This window comes from Gobius niger (genome assembly GCF_951799975.1).
Source record: "Gobius niger genome assembly, chromosome: 20".
Lineage (NCBI taxonomy): Eukaryota > Metazoa > Chordata > Actinopteri > Gobiiformes > Gobiidae > Gobius > Gobius niger.
This window is the reverse complement of record NC_136871.1, coordinates 1,458,127-1,476,167: the sequence shown is the minus strand read 5'-3', so window position 1 is coordinate 1,476,167 and position 18,041 is coordinate 1,458,127. Positions and strand designations below refer to the sequence as shown.

Below are 18,041 nucleotides of genomic sequence, written 5' to 3'. Positions count from 1 at the left end.
ACTGAGATATGTTCTTACCTGAGCTTTGACGAGTTCTTTAGGACCTGTCTGATCTTCAGTCACGTAAACACAGCGCAGACGGCGTTAGCATTTAGCCTCTCCCTCTCTCCTCTATAGCTCCAAAACAGGTCAAGATAGAAGCTACCAAGCTCTTCCACGTTTTCCCTATTTAAATATGGTTACGTGAAGTGTTCCACTACAAAGTATAATTACACACAATTAAACAATGTGGATTTTCTAAGCGGATAAAAGGGGGGACTATATTGTAAGGCGTAATAATACCAAGAGTAGTTCCAAATCCGCGCAGTAAAGTGAAGATTACTGCGCGGATTTCGAACTACTCCTGGTATTAAGATAAGATTAGATAAACCTTTAGCTTTAACGTCTAGCTACGAGCTTTAGGTGCGTTTTTGACGCCTGAAAAGCGTTTGGTCTGTACGCACCTTTATACACTAGCAGAGCTGTTTCAAAGTCTGTTTCAAAGTCTAATCGATTAATCGACAACTAAGCGATTATTGAAATAGTTGTCAACTATTTTAGTAATCGATTAATCGTTTTCTAGTAAACACAGACTTAACAAGAGCAAAAATTACAAGAACATTTTTTATTTTTGATGGAAACCTACTTTGTTTTTCAAGTTAGGGTCTGTAGAGTTTTGTATCTGTCTCTGTCTCATCCAATGAATAAAGCAGAACTGGCACAAAAACACTTCACAACACAGTTAAAGTTTACTCCATCAACATGTCCTCAAGAGATGCCACTTTAGCTTTGTGTGATTAAAAATAAATGAAAAAATACAATTTTCATGCACCTTTCACAGCCAAGCGATTAATCGATTAATCGTAAAAATAATCGGTAGATTAATCGATTACCAAAATAATTGTTAGTTGCAGCCATAGACTATAAAAAAAATGGACGCATGCTCACTCCTCCCCGTTTACCAGAATGACCACGGCCGTGGGGCAATTCATGGCGGATTTACAGACTCCCCCTCTCCAGCTCTGACGAAGCATGTTCCTAAAAAGGGCATAAGGGCGGGATCTTCACCGTAGACTCGGCCCTCGCGTGACGTGTAGCTCGCGCTGCTCCAATGCTAACAGTCCGAGCCTCATTAAGTACGAGATTTCAAAAATTCATATTACGAAAACCAGCCTGGTTTCATATATTGTTATTGACCCAGCGTTATCTCAGGAGGAAGATCAGCCTAGTCTAGTGTTGAAACAATTGAAACCAGGCTTTAAAGTAGTTTTTAACGTGTCTAAAGTCCAATGCTTTTCAATGGGGGCCTAGCGGCGATATGGAGGTACTGCAGCAATGGCGGCCCCCACGTTTGTGGTCAAAAAGCAGGGCAGCCAGCGGCCATTAGTTGCAGCCCTACTATTCTCTGAGTGACAGGAAGCCAGTGCAGAGACCGGAGCACTGGACTAATGTGGTCGTCGTTGCATTTTCGTTGCTCGTTTGATGCTTTTTTTGACTGCGTTTTCATCCTCATTTACGCCCCGTTTTCTGTCACTGTTTTTGCGCTTTATTCAAGAGGCTTTTCAAATCAAGTTCCCTGTATATGTCTGTTATGAGCTTCATTTGCAGAGGAAGTGCCAGAACAGGCCCAATAAAACCACATAATCATACATTAAAAACAATACTGCGTGAAGTGGACTAGAAGATCCACACAGTCATTTATTCAGCAGGCAGATGGGAGTTAGATTTAGTTAGTTTAGATTTGGTTAAAGTTGAACTGTAGAGGCAGGGAGTTATGAGGTTAAGAATGTGTTTAAGATAATTAGCGAGCCTGCAGAAAGCACCTCCTCTTTCCACCCTCTAAACAGCCGCTAACACCAGCCTCTTTCTGCTCTCGAAGTGGGATGATATCCAAATCATCCCCGTAAAGTTTCACGCTCTGGAAAAGAAGCCGGTGTGAGGCAGCAATAGCAACGGGTCATTACCCAAACACAGTGAAGACGGCGCCCGCAGAGTCAGAATGGATTACCATACTCCGGGAGGGGGGAAAAAGAGAAGCACGCTGGTTCTACAGTTACAGTGGAAACAAACAAGTATTTTTGACATCTTTCAAAAATAACTTCACGCAAGTCGCCCTCAGGGGAGACGCTCAACTCAGAACGCTTTCTTTTTAATGTTCAGGTTTTGGACCAATTTGTTCTTAACGTAAAGCAAACTTTCACCAGGAAACAACCGAAAACAGCATCATCTTCACAATAACATGTTTAATTTATTGCACTGATTTAATGTTTCACGTTAGATTTATTTTAGAAGGTCTAGAAGGTCTTGGGTTCGATTCCCACCAGTGACGGGGCCTCTCTGTGGGGAGTTTGCATGTTCTCCCCATGTCTGTGTAGGTTTTCTCCGGGCACTCCGGTTTCCCCTACCACTAAAAACATGTACAATAGGCCAGGATGAATAAGAGTGTGTTTGAGAGTGCACATGGGGGACGACGGATGGAAATTCTTGGAGTAATAATTGATGATGAAATTCGATGGAAAGGTCATATAGAACATATTGGGAACAAGATATCAAGAAACATTTCTATAATGCAGAAGTCAAAGCACCTTTTAGATCATAAGTCACTTCATATATTGTATTGTTCACTGGTATTACCCGATCTAAGCTATTGTGCTGAGATTTGGGGAAATAATTACGAAAGTTCACTGATTTCATGAACTCGTCTACAAAAAAGAGCCGTGAGAATTATCAACAAATCTTGATCAAACCAACATATTGTTCTTGGAATCAAAAGTCATTAAACTCACTGAGCTTGTAGATGATCAAACAGCCCAAATAATGTTCAGAGTACAGCGGAAACCAAACAATATAACTATGTGTACAGCCTCAGGATCAACTGATGACCATACATTTACAAACGTTCAAATCAACTATGAAAAGTGTTTGTGTTTCCATTACTGGTGCCAAATAATGGAATGATTTAAGCTCAGATCTAAAACTGTGCTCAAGCATGAATCAGTTCAAGAAGAAATATAAAGAAAACATTTTTTTGGAAATATGAGACAGAACTTACAGATTACAAGTGATTGGTCTCATGTATGAGCCTTGTTACTATTACTTAGCAATTTTCAAGTTTTGAGTAGCTATGTAGGAACAGGAAAATGATGTTATCAATCTGTTTGTGAACTAGGGGGTGGGCTTAAATAAGTTTAACTTCTCCTCACTTCTTTTTGGACATGTGCGTTTGTATTTGGCTTTTCAAGGGAACTGGCAAGTTTGCTTTGTCTTTCTGATTTGTAACAGCCTTTACGTTTAACATTTTGTAAAGGTGTGTTGCTCACATGTTCAAAATAAAATAACGAACGAACAAACGAAAAATTAGCCCATGGCTACAATCCGCAGTGGCTTGTCCATTAACATGCACTGCCCTGACCAAATAAACCAATAAACTAAACTAAACAATGGAACTTTTCTCATAATAATAATAATAATGCATTGGTTTTATATAGTGCTTTTTTGGACACTCAAAGAAGCTTTACATTGCACTATTCGTTCACTCCATACTCGGTGGTGGTAAGCAACTATTGTAGCCACAGCTGCCCTGGGGTAGACTGATGGAAGCGAGGCAACCAGTCTGCACCATCGGCCCCTCCGACCACCAACTACTGAGAGCAAGAGAGAAGTGTCAGGTACCACACCCCCGCAGACAAAAAAAAAAGATTAGAAACGCAATAATTTATATAAAATGACCAGATCGTGACTCTTTACAAGTTTTTCGTCATTTATTTCACTTCTGTTCATCACAGAGCTGCCGAAATCACACATGGGGTATTAGAGGGTCTAGTTTCTCAACAAAAAAAAAAATGTGTCAACCTGTTAAATACCAAGATATCTCAAATCCCATCTGAAAAAGTCTTCGTAGCTTTAATGTCAACAAAATCAAACCATAATTTACCACCATTTAAACCTGGCTCAATCCATTATTCAGATTTCGTTGCCGAAAATAATAGGACATTTGGGGAAATAAACTGCCTTATTTTTTTTATATGAAAATACAACACATTTCTTATACATTCATGCCAGTGGTTTCAAACTGATGTCTCTAAATGTAAAAAGTTTCCCTATTTAAGGGGAGACACTACAGGAAAAACTCATTTTTTTCAGTTTTCAGGTTTTGGGCCAAATTGGTCTCTGAACATACAAGCTTTCACCCGGAAACAGAAAACATGCCTAATCTTCACAATAACATGTTTAAATATTGCGCTGATTCAATGTTCCCCCATAGACTTATATGGGAGAACACAATTTCAAGGGCCTTTTTCTCAAAACTCATTTTTCTGTCATTGTGGCGACACTATGTCCACGTCAGTCGGACCTAAAGACGTCACATTTTCCAGCCTTGGACTGAACAATATTTGGAAGATTTTTTCAGAGGGATTTTTTGTTATTTAATCCCTTAAGCCCCATTTATTGAGTTTTGAATGTCAAAAAATAAGGCGAAAATTACATTTTTCCACATTTTTCCACTAAAAAACTGATAATTTTAAAACTAAACAAGAAATCCAAAATCCGCTCTGAGAAAGTCTTGGCAACTCATTTACCAATAAAATGAAACCATACATTTGAATGTAGCTCTGTCCATTATTCAGATTTCGTCGCTGAAAAGATGGGAAATTTGGGGCATTTTTAGGCATAAAACACCTTGTTCTTATATGAAAAGATAAAGTGACAGAAAACTTGGATTGTATTTTTTCTCACATTTATGTCAGTGATCGACAGCAACAGTTTTAAATTGATATCTGTAAATATACATTTTTTCTCTATTCACCTTCAGTGTCTCGCCTTAAGCCCGAGCCAAATCCAGGTCTCGTTATAACATATTTCGCGGTGGTGCTTTGCCGAGTCCTCTCACCTGCTGAGTTCTCGAGCCGGCAGGAGGGAGGAAGAGAGGGGGTTGTCGGGGGATGACAGGGAGGTGCGGAGAGTACAGGGTTAAAATCGGGGGTGTGAGCAGTGTGAGCAGTGTGGCTGCGCTGCTACCTACTGCTGTAACTGGATTCACCGCGAGCAGAGGCACAGGAGCGACCGGGGAGAGGCTCGGGATACAAAAGAGTTGCATTGGCGGATTCAGCGGCGAGGACAGGACCCCTCCGTGCAAAAGTGCGGCATTCGGAGAACTGCGGAAGCGAAGGAAGTTTCCCTTTTGGAGGATTTCGACGAGACTCGGGTGGATTTTTACCGGAGAACAAGCCTAAAGGAAGGAAGGAGTGAGGTGTGCTCTGGGTTTAGGTGATCAGTGTGTCTTGAAAGCAACAATTGTGAGTATCCTCCAGTTTGAAAGTTTGTGAAAAGCAAAACTTGAGGAAGAAAGAGTTGTTTAACTGATTGTGAGCTGGATGGACTTGTAGATCACCTGATATAAAGTTAAGGACATGGATTATGTTGCCTTGCTCCGAAGGGTTTTGCCTTTAAATCAGTGAAATAGATTTGAGAACGGAAGACCACAAACGGTGCTGGACTTCACAAAGGGAAAAGTTGGCTTGAAGATGTAGAAGGACGTTTGGATTCTTTGTCTTCAAGCAAATACAAATGCAAGAAGCCAACACTGAGTAACGAAGAGGACATTTTGAGGTCAGAACTTTTGATAAAGAACCTCGAAAGTTAATGAGCCGGAAAAAAAAGTCAGAGAAGCCGTGAAGAAAGTGAAGAGAGCTACGAAAGAGTGAATTGCACCTTTTTGTTTTTGTCTTTTTTGAGATTTTCTGGCCCGTGGGTTCACCGGACAGGACGGCACAGGTGAAACGAGCGGGAGAGACATTCAGCAAACCCACAACGCTGAGGACTTAACAGCGTTTCGTTGACATTCTGAATTGGACATTAGATGAGGTTCTCGCCACTTGAACCAAACACGGAGTGGACCATTTCAATATTGCCACGTTGAACTTTGGATTTCACATGAAGTTGGACATTTCCTCCAAGTAAAATGTGAAAATTGGGTGCAGGGAAGTGAAGCGCTTAAATCGGAGAGCGGACTGTCGGGAATACGACTTTGCACGAGGCAAAGCCGAGGACCTGATTGCCGTGAATTGAAGAGGAGCTCTGCGGGTTTTGAGGGAAGAGGTGGAAAAAAGTGATCTGCGGTTTCACGATTTCAGGGAATGAACAATTCCTAGTAAACTTAACATTTTATTCACAAAGTTTGGGACCAACAATGTGAACGTCTACATAGAAAAGTCGATATCGGAAGTTGTGGCTTCTCAATTTCAGGCAAAGGAAAACATTTTTATAGCAATAATTGGAGATTTGGGGCCGAGAAAGTCGACTTTTAAATTGAAGAGTGGTTCATTACGAGTTTCCATTGCAAGGACTTACCAAAAGCCGTCATCTTTACCGGAGTCTTCGGAAATTGAAGACTTTTCGCCTCACACTCAAGAGTCTCCTTTAGTCTCCTTTTCAACTGGATTTTAAGGACTCTTTTACCCAAGAGTTACCTTCATGTTTCACTGAATCCTAGTTCATGTTGTGCAAGGCAAAGTAAGAATAAATTGGACATTTTCAAAGCAAAATAGGAATGGAAAGGTGACTTAGTATAGAAGACAAAGTTCTTCCCGTATTGTTTTCCAGTTGTTAGTCAAAGGAAATCCTTACCAACATCTTCAAGCCAAAAAGACTGGACAATTTCTCTACTCTTCAGTTCTCTGAGTCCTTGACACCAAAGAAACTGAACAAACAACTCGATATCAGAGTGGACACTTCCCGTCCCCCGTGTACAAAACATCGTCTCGTTTGGATTATCGCCATGGACAAAGTGGAGCGCGTGATGCAGATGGTGAAGAGGATGTCCCCGAGGAAGAAGAGGCGAGTGGGAGGACAGGGAGAGCTGGAGAGCCCGGATACGCTGTGTGACGAGCTGTGCCGCTTCAGCCTCTGCATCAGCGGTGAGAGAAACGATACTGTAGGGCTGTGCTCGGAGTGCAGATAGAACGGTGCGCTGGGAGGGAGGCGGGGCTGAGTGTGAGTGGCTTCAGCACACAGGAAAGTTACGTTGGTGTAAACAGAGCAGCGAGTAGCTAAGAATAGTAAAGCAGCTCCTCGTTCCAGCAGTGACAGTGACAGACGGGTAAATATGAGTTTTTCACATTGGTGATCATTTCAAGCATATGGATGTCTAAAGTTAGAGTTTGGTTGCCCGTGTTGGGAAGTGTAACTTTTAAAACGGGCATGTTAGGTTACCTGGAAAACCAACAATTACTGCTTTATTATGAAAGTACTGCGTTAGAGACGACTGCTTTACCAATAATACATATCTATATATGAGCCCAGTCACAGGAATCGGGGACACATGTCACTTCTGGGGCATTTTGAGCTTTTCACAGATTGTTAAAGGAACAGGCCAGCGTTTTTCCACACTGAGATATGTTCTTACCTGAGCTTTGACGAGTTCTTTAGGACCTGTCTGATCTTCAGTCACGTAAACACAGCACAGACGGCGTTAGCATTTAGCCTCTCCCTCTCTCCTCTATAGCTCCAAAACAGGTCAAGATAGAAGCTACCAAGCTCTTCCACGTTTCCCCTATTTAAATATGGTTACGTGAAGTGTTCCACTACAAAGTATAATTACACACAATTAAACAATGTGGATTTTCTAAGCGGATAAAAGGGGGGACTATATTGTAAGGCGTAATAATACCAGGAGTAGTTCGGCATCCGCACAGTAAAGTGAAGATTACTGCGCGGATTTCGAACTGCTCCTGGTATTATTACGCCTTACAATATAGATTTCACATTTTCCACATTGTTGATGAGGCCGCCTCATCAAAAAGCAATGACACATGACACAGCGGCCACAGGCAAGGGATGCTGTGTCATGCTTAAAGCCAGGACATCATCAGTCTCACTGGAAAGGTTAGCCTGGAAAAGTTCACTGGTTTAGCGCAGAAAAACAAACTTCTGTAGTAGTGTTCCATGCAGTAGTATTCCAGCGTTAGCATTCGGCTATTCAGAGTATTAGCAACAGCAGCCGGCCTCAAATTTCACGCTTTTAAACATTCCAATAGTGTTATCTAAAACACGGTGAGGCTTCTTCGTGATCTCAACTAAAAGAATCAAAGAATGCAAAAAAGCAAGAATCACCAATTTTCAAAAAAAAAGTCTTCTTTTGATTTGTGGGAAACGGAGTTGAAGCCGACTTGTGTCCCTGGTTCTCATGACGGGGCACACACATAACCTTTATTTTTATGTTTTCCGATGCTGAAAGCTCAATTTCACAAACCTTTCTGCCATTCATCAAAGTAAACCATGCAGACAACGCTTAATATCAGTAAATGCATAAATAATAACATGATAAATCTGCCCGTCTGAGCATTATGTATGGACACTAACAAACTACAGAAACAGGCCACAGTAACCCCCACATGTTCTGCCTGTTATAATGTGTGCAATAGAGACATTTAAATTAAATAAAGTCAGTGTGGAGGGTATTTACTCTGAAAACCCAGATGTTGCCGTTCTCTTTCCTGTGGAGCTTGATCCGATCGGCGCTTATGGAGCTGGAAAATAAAGTTGATCCACATTTTGGTTGGGGAGGTGGGACAAAGGCGGGATGTAGAGGCGAGACAGTGACCGATTCCCTCGGGAGCAGAGAGAGAGGATGTGGAATGTTTCTTATCAGTTAAAATAGAAACATAATTGGTGCGGAGGTCGGGACAGAGAGTGTGTGGGAGTAAGAGACCTCAATATCCAGCATCGTTAAAAAGCTGTGAAAGACTCGATAATTAACACTCGCTCGTTCACAGAAAGTCCACAAACATGTTGAATAAAAAACACACAAGCGAAATAAGGTGAAAAGTTACTTTTATAGCGTGTATGCCTCATCCAAACTTTCAGGATTCATTTATTATCTCGTCTCCCGAGGGAGAAATTTGAGGAAAGTCAGTTGCAAACATCGAGCAAAAACAAAGACATTAACACGTTGTAAAAAAAAAGGACATTACAGAAATAAACCAAAACAAAACACCCCCAGTGCTCTGACACCGTCACATTGTTCTCATGGATTAACTTGATGGAGTGTGATGCACAGGAGTCTTTATAGCGGTCGTGCACAGAGTGGGATCCGAAACCCCAGACGGAAGCAGCTCGTACTGACAGATGAGCAATGGCAGGGTGTCAGGTGACATCACAACATTCTAAAGGCCTAGACTATTATATACATATTTTATTATTATTTATTATTTTTGGTCTTGTACAGAGAGATCATGGACCCAGTGACTGATATTAATGATCTTTTTTTCTAATCCATACACTTTCTATTTAGCTTTTGTGGAAGTGTAATGCTGTTAAAGGAACAGGCCAGCGTTTTTCCACACTGAGATATCTTCTTACCTGAGCTTTGACGAGTTCTTTAGGACCTGTCTGATCTTCAGTCACGTAAACACAGCGCAGACGGCGTTAGCATTTAGCCTCTCCCTCTCTCCTCTATAGCTCCAAAACAGGTCAAGATAGAAGCTACCAAGCTCTTCCACGTTTCCCCTATTTAAATATGGTTACGTGAAGTGTTCCACTACAAAGTATAATTACACACAATTAAACAATGTGGATTTTCTAAGCGGATAAAAGGGGGAACTATATTGTAAGGCGTAGTAATACCAGGAGTAGTTTGAAATCCGCACAGAAATCTTCACTTTACTGTGCGGATGCCAAATTACTCCTGGTGCTAACTAACCAGTGATTAGGAGCTATGTGCCATCCCACAAGCCACTGCGCCAAACCCCCCCACCCCCCTCGCCCCCACCCTCAGTGATTCTGCACAACCACTGTTGATTGACAGGAGCACAGTTAATAATAAAAATAATAATAATAAAAAGATTCTGCACAAGCCAAACTTTATAAAGTGATAAATCCATGTTGTCGTCTCCACAGCTCAGTCACATGTCAGTGTTAAAGAGGAAACTCAGGAAACAGATTAAATGCTTTTGTTTTCATTTAGTAGAAACTTAAACCACATGGATCATTTGCTGCTGTCGCTTTAAGAAACAGCTGCTGAAATAAAATAAGACTAAAGGGAAATGTTTGGATCATTTGGATTTATTTTTCTCCTTAAATGTCTTTGTTTGGACACTATGTTGTTGTTGGACACTAGGGGGCGACATGCACTTTTGTTTGGCCTCACTCCACCAATAACGTTAAAGAAGAAGAAAAACAGCTGTTGGTGATGTCACTTCCCTTTCCCCTGTTTAAGGACGGACGGATTGTTCAAATGCAGCTGAAGCTCTAGTTCCCGAACTGCACAGATCTAACAGTCGACCCATGAAAGGTTAAGGAGTTAGTTGCTCGTGTTAGAGCTTAGAGGATATGATGTGATGGTTTCAGATGCAGCCTTGGTCTCAAATGCTTTTAGCTCATAAACTAGCTGTTTGTTTACTTTTCAAAAACCTGGGTCCTTCATATGGACTTTGGGCAGTAAAAAAAAAAAAAATCCACTGAACCTCAAAAAAAATGTACAAAGGCATTCAGTGAAACAAAGTGGAACACCGAAAATCAAATGTAGTTCACAGAAAAAAGGCAAAAACACGGTTGTACCAAGAGAGGGCGAAGTTGCTGCTTGTTTACGCGTCGCCATGACATACAAGAAAGAGAACCACCTTGAAACCGTGGAAAGTGAGTTTTGTTTCATCCACACAGTAACGCTCGTCTCATCCTGTTCATCTTATTCACCGACCCGCAAACGCACCATAACATGAGAACAATTTGAAGAATACTCAGAATGTTTTTGATTTCCCGTTTCCATCATTTCTGAACTAGGTCTTTTTCCTCTCCGTGCCCTCTGACCTCCCAAAGCGCCTTCCCCCAACGAGCCCCGCCCCCCGAGCTGCGTTACAGATTTAATAACTTGTTTGAGCTCATGCATATTTACAGAAGAAGAGTTGACCGAACGATGGCGCGTTTTGCTCCCGGGTAGAAAATGGCTAAGTGGACGGTTTTCGGAATAATGTGAAAAGTCATTAGCATTTCCCACACATGATACGGAGGCCAGTGTTTTTGTGCCCGGTCAGCACAGGTGCGTGAACGTCGGATGCATAAGCCAAACAATCTGAATGAGGATTTCACTATACAGACCCAGAACCGCGATCTGGACTTTACTTGCAAATAAACCATTCTGCTTCTGGATGTAGATCATATTATTATTATGTTTTTCCCACTGAACGTTTATAAAGACCGGTGCAGAATAATGGGTGCAAGCTGGGACTAAGATACAGCTGTTTGTGGGCAGGTTGCACCTAATTTGCATTCACCACTGAAAATCTGATCTGTGAATTAGAAAATGCTTAAAAATAAAGAGCAAAATGAGCAAAGGTTTGGTCGGTGATATTAAGTTTTTATTCCCAACCATAAAGTCATAAGAGCGAGTCACCATTAAGGCTGTGCTCACCTTAATAAATCCTCTCCCTAGTCCCTGTGGGGGTAAGACAAGTGTTAATGGGATGATTAGTGGGTCTTTCATCGCCCCTGGTGTATCTGGTCAGAAAACCATGTTTGCAACTTGACTGCCACTGGACCGGAGCCACCAATACACACTAATGGAATCACAAAGAAGAAGCTAACAGGCTAATGGGCAAAGCTAACTGCGGGCTAACGTCACTTAAGGCGAGACACTGCAGGTGAATAGGGGAAAATAAATAAATGTAGAGATGTCAATTTGAAGCTTTTGCTGAACATCACAGATATAAATATGAGAAAAAATTTATTGCACTTTTTCTGTCATTTTATGTTTTCACATAAAAATAAGGCATTTTGAGCATTAAAATGGCCAGAATTGCCAATATTTTGGGCAACGAAATCAAAATAATGAATTGAGCCAGATTAAATGTTATGGTTTTATTTTATTGACATATTAGTAACTAAGATTTTTTCAGAGGGATTTTGGATATTTTGTTTAGTTTTTCAATAAACTAATCATCAGTGAAAAAATCTGTAAAAACTCAAATTCCGCCTGTTTTTTGTTTTGTTTCAAGGCTGAATAAATCAGGCTAGGAATTAGATATTAAAAAGTGTCCAGCCTATAGACCCGCGCTCTCCCCCCTCCTTTACAGTCTCTGATCAAACAATCTTTCTAATCACGCTATGAAAAATAAATTAGCTCCAGCCATACTTCAAACAGCACCCGAGCACGTATACGGTGGACTCGAGAGGTCATTTTGAAAAGCAAGCAAAAAAAAAGCAACAACCTTTTCATTTCCTTTAGTGAAGCGTGTAGCGTATATCATTTAACGTTCCAGTTGTTGTGAGCTTTGATATTTCAGGGGGACGACCGTAAAGTTCACCCACGAGCTGTTTATGCAGTGATATTATTATTCATGTCGAGTCGACCTATTTGCATCTCAATTAATGAATGCACTGAAAGTTGTGTGATTACGGGGAAGTGTTGATGATTTGGATGTTGTCGGCCATGTTTACTGTCCTGCTAAACCTCATCAATTTTTGAATTTTTGAAATGTTTCTTCTCCCTTTTCCACATTCAAAACGTCAGAGATTTCCAGAGCTTCTATGTGTTTAGTCTAAACACTTAAAGACACTAGACCTGATTTTACTCTTATGGTGGAACGAAACCTCTTTTGTTTTCCCTTAGTGTATTGGAAAGTCAGACATTTGTCGTGGAAAAAAACAAAACAAAAAAAACACCTCATCTAATTATAAAGTGTTTGTAGCAATTTCATGAATTTGCAGGTGAGTTTTTCAGCATTTCTGTGAAACTGGCCCAGAACAGTGACCCTACAAACTGTGAAATGTGCCGACAGACAGATAGATACTACAGATACTACAGATAGATACCACATCAGTTTGAGCTTTTTCATGAAGTGCTGGTATAACTTTTTGATTGAAGTGCGGACGTGATGGGATATTGTAGCGAAGCTCAAGACTTTTAATCAAATACTTAAAGCGCCTTCAACAGCTGAATATGACACAAATCCGTAGCGATGAAAACACCTGTACCAGGCGTGATGCTTTAGCCTGATCTGAACTACTGGACGGGGGTTGTTTGATGCCGACGTCAGCCGTGTTTGCACGAGGCTGCTTTTCTTTAGTAGACGTGGTTTTCACATTCGGATGATGCCGTTTTAAATGCGTTAACATGTTTGATGTGTTGCTGCTGCAAACCCGATCTCCGTGGAACAATGTCGGCACAACTTTGGATTTATCCACTCGTCTGTTTATCCACTCGTCTGTTTACCCACTCGTCTGTTTATCCACTCGTCTGTTTATCCACTCGTCTGTTTATCCACTCGTCTGTTTATCCACTCGTCTGTTTATCCACTCGTCTGTTTATCCACTCGTCTGTCCCTGTCAGACAAAGTGTTCAAACAGGAGACTGTAGTGATGTGGAGGGTCTTCCAGCTCTGGCTTCTCTTTCGCTGTTGCCATGACGCCGTTTCTCTCGTGCAGCTTCAATGTACGTCACTCAATAGCGTCCGTGCGGAAACTTGCGTAGGAACTTTGTTCCGCGGCGCTTAATATGACGCTAATAATAAATTTACATTATTTAATGAAAATAACACACTGAAACGGTACGCAAGTGGACCGAACCGAACAGGCCGAACCGAAACAGTTCAATACATCCCCGTGAACCGTCACACCCCTAATAGAACAGTTAGTTACAGTAACCCTGGTTCTTTGAATGTGCACAGTCTAAAACGAATTGGGATAATCTCAGTGGTCAGACAGAAATAACAGTCAGGTGCAGGTTTCAGTTGGTTTTAAAGGGGCTAGATGCAAGTTGGCCATTTTAGACTCACTACTGCCACCTCAGGTCATACGTGTAGCTGCAGCTTCTATATTAAGCTCGTGCATGACGGCACTTCTGACCCGAAATGACACCTTTTTGAGTATCAGTGCAGGTCTGAGCTCATTCTACACCTTAGGACATGGCTGGAACATGTAGGGGAGGAAAATACATTCCCAAACTGTGGGTCAGGGACCAGAGGTGAGAGCATGTAACCATTTGTCATTTTTCATTTTAAAAAGTTGGGAAATAGACGACTAGTAGTTGTCCTAAATCCCAGTCTCACAGTGGCTTTGTCGTTTTTGATCGTATATGGGTTCGCTGTACTGTAGGGCCCCTGTGTGGGTTTTTGCCTAGGGCCCCAGAAGGGCCTGCACCGGCTCTGCTTAAACATCAGGTTTCTTAAGACGACACGAGAGTTTACTTGATTGAAGTGTTCACTGGCATTTGTCCGTCAGAGATTTTTTAAATACAATTCTTAAGACGAGACACTTTAGGTGAAAGTATTGATGTTTCCCGCAGTGGTGGAAGTGGAGATTTGTATCTGTTTTCCTCCCTTTACATCTTAGTTTTCATGTCAGATATAAAAATGATGATGTTTATTTGATGATGTTTTGTCTGCGAGGTGGGGGCGACCCGGAAGTAGAAAGGCCGTCTTTCCCGCGGGTTTTCATTCATAAATATTGACAGATTTGACATCCACGTGTCCTGCTAAGGGGCCCCGTGATGACGCTTTCACCCAAATATGGTGTTTTTCCTCCTACGAGACGCTGGAGCGGAAAAGTGGAAGAACGGGCCGAGCATGCGCACTCGCTACAAAACTTCAGGGCTGGTTTTCTCTGAATGAGAGAAGCCGCACTCGGGCAGAGCCTGAGCCCTTATAGAAGCTCCCACAGACTCCACACTTTACAGGCTGAGACACAACAAGATTCTGAAGGTTTTTTCAGAGGGATTTTTTAATATCTAATTCCTAGCCTGATTTATTCAGCTTTGAAACCAAAAAAACAGGCGGAATTTGAGTTTTTACAGATTTTTTCACTGATGATTAGTTTATTGAAAAACTAAACAAAATATCCAAAATCCTCTCAGAAAAAATCTGAGTTACTAATATGTCAATAAAATAAAACCATAACATTTAATCTGGATCAATTCATTATTTTGATTTCCCAAAATATCGGCAGTTTTGGCCATTTTAATGCTCAAAATACCTTATTTTTATGTGAAAACATAAAATGACAGAAAAAATGCAATACATTTTTTTCTCATATTTGTATCTGTGATGTTCAGCAAAAGCTTCGAATTGATATCGCTACATTTAGTTTTTTTCCCTATTCACCTGCAGAGTCTCACCTTAATGCATCATTGTACGCATCTGTAAGTCTCTGGAAGCTGAACTTTTGATAATTCCCCCATGTGCGGTGTGCAGAGGTGAGCAGTAAGCTAGTTTCACCTGTCCAGAGCAGGATCAGCACTTCCATGACAGAACGTTCGCTTGTGCAGACAACATGGCGGCTCACGATCTGTTACGATGTGACCGAGGCGCTTTACAACATCACACATTCAATATGTTCCCTCTGTGGAGACGAGCTGATGATTTCACACTCCCCGCAAAGTCGCAAAGCAGTTCTGAGGAGAGACGAGCCCACTCACAGTGAAGGCACATGGATTTCACATTATTTCCCCCCACAAACATACTTTCTCACATTCTCCTCTTCACTGGATGATTTCTTTCACTCTATGGCTTTAATTAAAAAGGTGCTGCGATGTCAACACAATAAATGAGCCTTTTTACTCCTACTTCTTTTTTTCTAATGAGCACTTTTCTGGGATTAAACTCCTCCGTCAGTGAGTCCAGGGAGCAGCGGCGCGGGAAAAGCCATCTCCATGACGAATCAGCGCTCAGAGGAAAGTGTTTGGGTGAAGCACGGACACAGACTTACACCGGTCTGAAATATGACACCGTGCAGAGGAGCGGGCCCTGCACCTGCCGCAAACCCCGGACCATTACTCTTCATTACACGAAGGCTTTTTTACCTGGGAAAGAGGAGTGGGAATATGGAACCCACGTGCATCAGTCATGGAAAAGCTTTGCCAGTGTGAGTTTGCCGCGATTCGTGATGGGATTTATCACTGAGAGCCGAATCTTTGGGATCTGCTCTTTGATCTGCCGACTTCATACAGAGTCTCCTCGTCCTTCACAAAGTCAGGACACGCGCTCACAGGGAGGCGGCTTCCCAGTGCCCTCGCCTCTGGAACCGTCTGCTGGAGAAGCTCAGGGCCACAGAGAACGTTATTTGATTTGATTTGATTTATTGGACAATCATCAATCATCATGTCAGCAGAAAGTGTGGATATGCCAGAGTTAGCGTCATAGTTGATTTTCTTCCGTTATCCAAAGTAGGGCTGCAAAAGGGTGGAAAATAGCCAATACACTTCCGTAAATTTGCCAGAACTATATGTACTGATCCGATATTCAGTATCGGCATCCGTAGCCGATCAGGCTTTTTTAGAATATCGGATTGGATCGGATTTGATGACTGGACGGGTCCGATGTAAGACGGCCGTGGATCTGTAGTCCTGGATCTGCAGCGGCTCCAGTTTTACCACTCTTTTTGACCATTTGTAAACATTCAACAATACGAAGGTTCTGTATTTTATATATTGAAAACTGAATATAGAATACAAAAACATCTGTTAATACTGTAAATATATATATATACACACAAAAGACTGTAAATATATGTATGTAGACATAAATACATACCATTTTCCAAAGGACAACAGTGTGAAGTAACAAAAGGGGCAGATATTATCAGACTTGTTCTTCTCCTCTGCTCCGTTTCATTCATACTGTGTTGGCGGTTTTATAGTGATTGCATAACATCACTTTGAATGAAATAAATAAATAAAATGAAATGAAAAAAATGAAAATAATAACAGTCCCAAAATTGAACCTTGTGGTGCACCATACTCCACGGAATTAGATTCATGTTTTGTGATACTGGGCTTTACCCAAATCTAAAAGCTTCTCGACTGGAGATCAACAGTGTAACGCCTCATTTGAAAGCTAAGACCTACAAAAGTGACAGAAACTTTTCGTCACGTCGCCACATTTTTCTCATATTTTTGTTGTTTTTTTAACTATTTTTTCTATCATTTTTTGTCCGTGTTTTTCTCACGGTTTTGTTTTCTTTTCATCCTCTTTTTGATGCTTTTCTTTTTAGCTTTTAGATTTGGGTAAAGCTCGGTTGAGGCGGGACCGGTGGCCCTTCTGTGCTCTTCCAGAATGGACATACGGCCAGTCCGCCCCTGGTCGGAGGGGCGCTCTATAAAACCACACTACAAAAAGTAAATATCAAGCATTGGCTTAAATGACTTGAATTGAGGAAATGTTTCTTGTTTTGAGCGGTTTTCACTCATTTAGACACTTTTCCTGATCGGACCGAGTTCCCTTTGCTTGTTTGAGGACATTTCAGACCAGTTCTAGGGTAAATCTCACTTGAAATAAGAAAGTAAAACTGCCAATGAGATAAGACCAATTTTCTTTCCCCATTGGCAAAGAAAATGACCTGAAATAAGGACGAAACGTATCGAAACGAGTCAGAAACGTCTCAGAACAAGTGAAATAATCCAGGACAAATGCCCAACAACTTCTTAACCAGTCACAACAACTAAAATTCGGATTATTGTGCTCAAATTGAGATGTTTATCCTGATCTAGTTAAACACTTTTTGCAGTGCAATGCATTATTACGGGTTAGGGGTACGACCACTACTATAGCACATCCCAAAGACTCTCAATGAGGTTTAGCTAATCCTTGTGTGCTCCCTGAATCACTCTCACACTTCGAGCCTGATGAATCCTGGCTTCGTCATCTTGGTACATAACCATGCCATCAGGGACATAAACAGTAAATTCACACAACAGTATCTTGGATCAGGGCTCACATTGTCCTGTAATTGGACCTTCCTACATCCGGCAAAACTAACTTTGCAAACATTCTGCTTCCCGCTGCATCTATACGCTACTTTTCCCCGACAACAAGTTCCTTCCTCTCATCTCAAACCTTTGTCATCCAGTTTATTGTTGACATTTCTCTGGTTACATCTCCCGCCTCTCCTTTCTGTTTGTGTTTCTGCCACAGGGAACATCACTTTACCTCATCCGGCATTCATACGCAAAGGTACACTCTGTATTTTCCCCTTTCTTTTGCCGCAGGGAGCACAAAGGGCTCCGTATAAACACGCTTTCAACGTCCACCAGACACGCGGTAATTTAGGCTATTTTGCACAATCTAGTCATCTTC

General features: G+C 41.5%; 1 protein-coding gene across 1 annotated transcript in view; it reads left to right on the top strand.

Moving 5' to 3' along the window:
* The first annotated feature begins 6,691 nt into the window (after positions 1-6,691).
* The window catches only part of grip2b (glutamate receptor interacting protein 2b), a 411,537-nt gene continuing 400,187 nt past the window's right edge, over positions 6,692-18,041 (top strand). Inside the window, exon 1 of the mRNA XM_079579372.1 lies at positions 6,692-6,896. Coding sequence (XP_079435498.1) covers positions 6,758-6,896 — 139 coding nt within the window. The 5' untranslated portion in view covers positions 6,692-6,757. The remainder of the gene's footprint in view (positions 6,897-18,041) is intronic.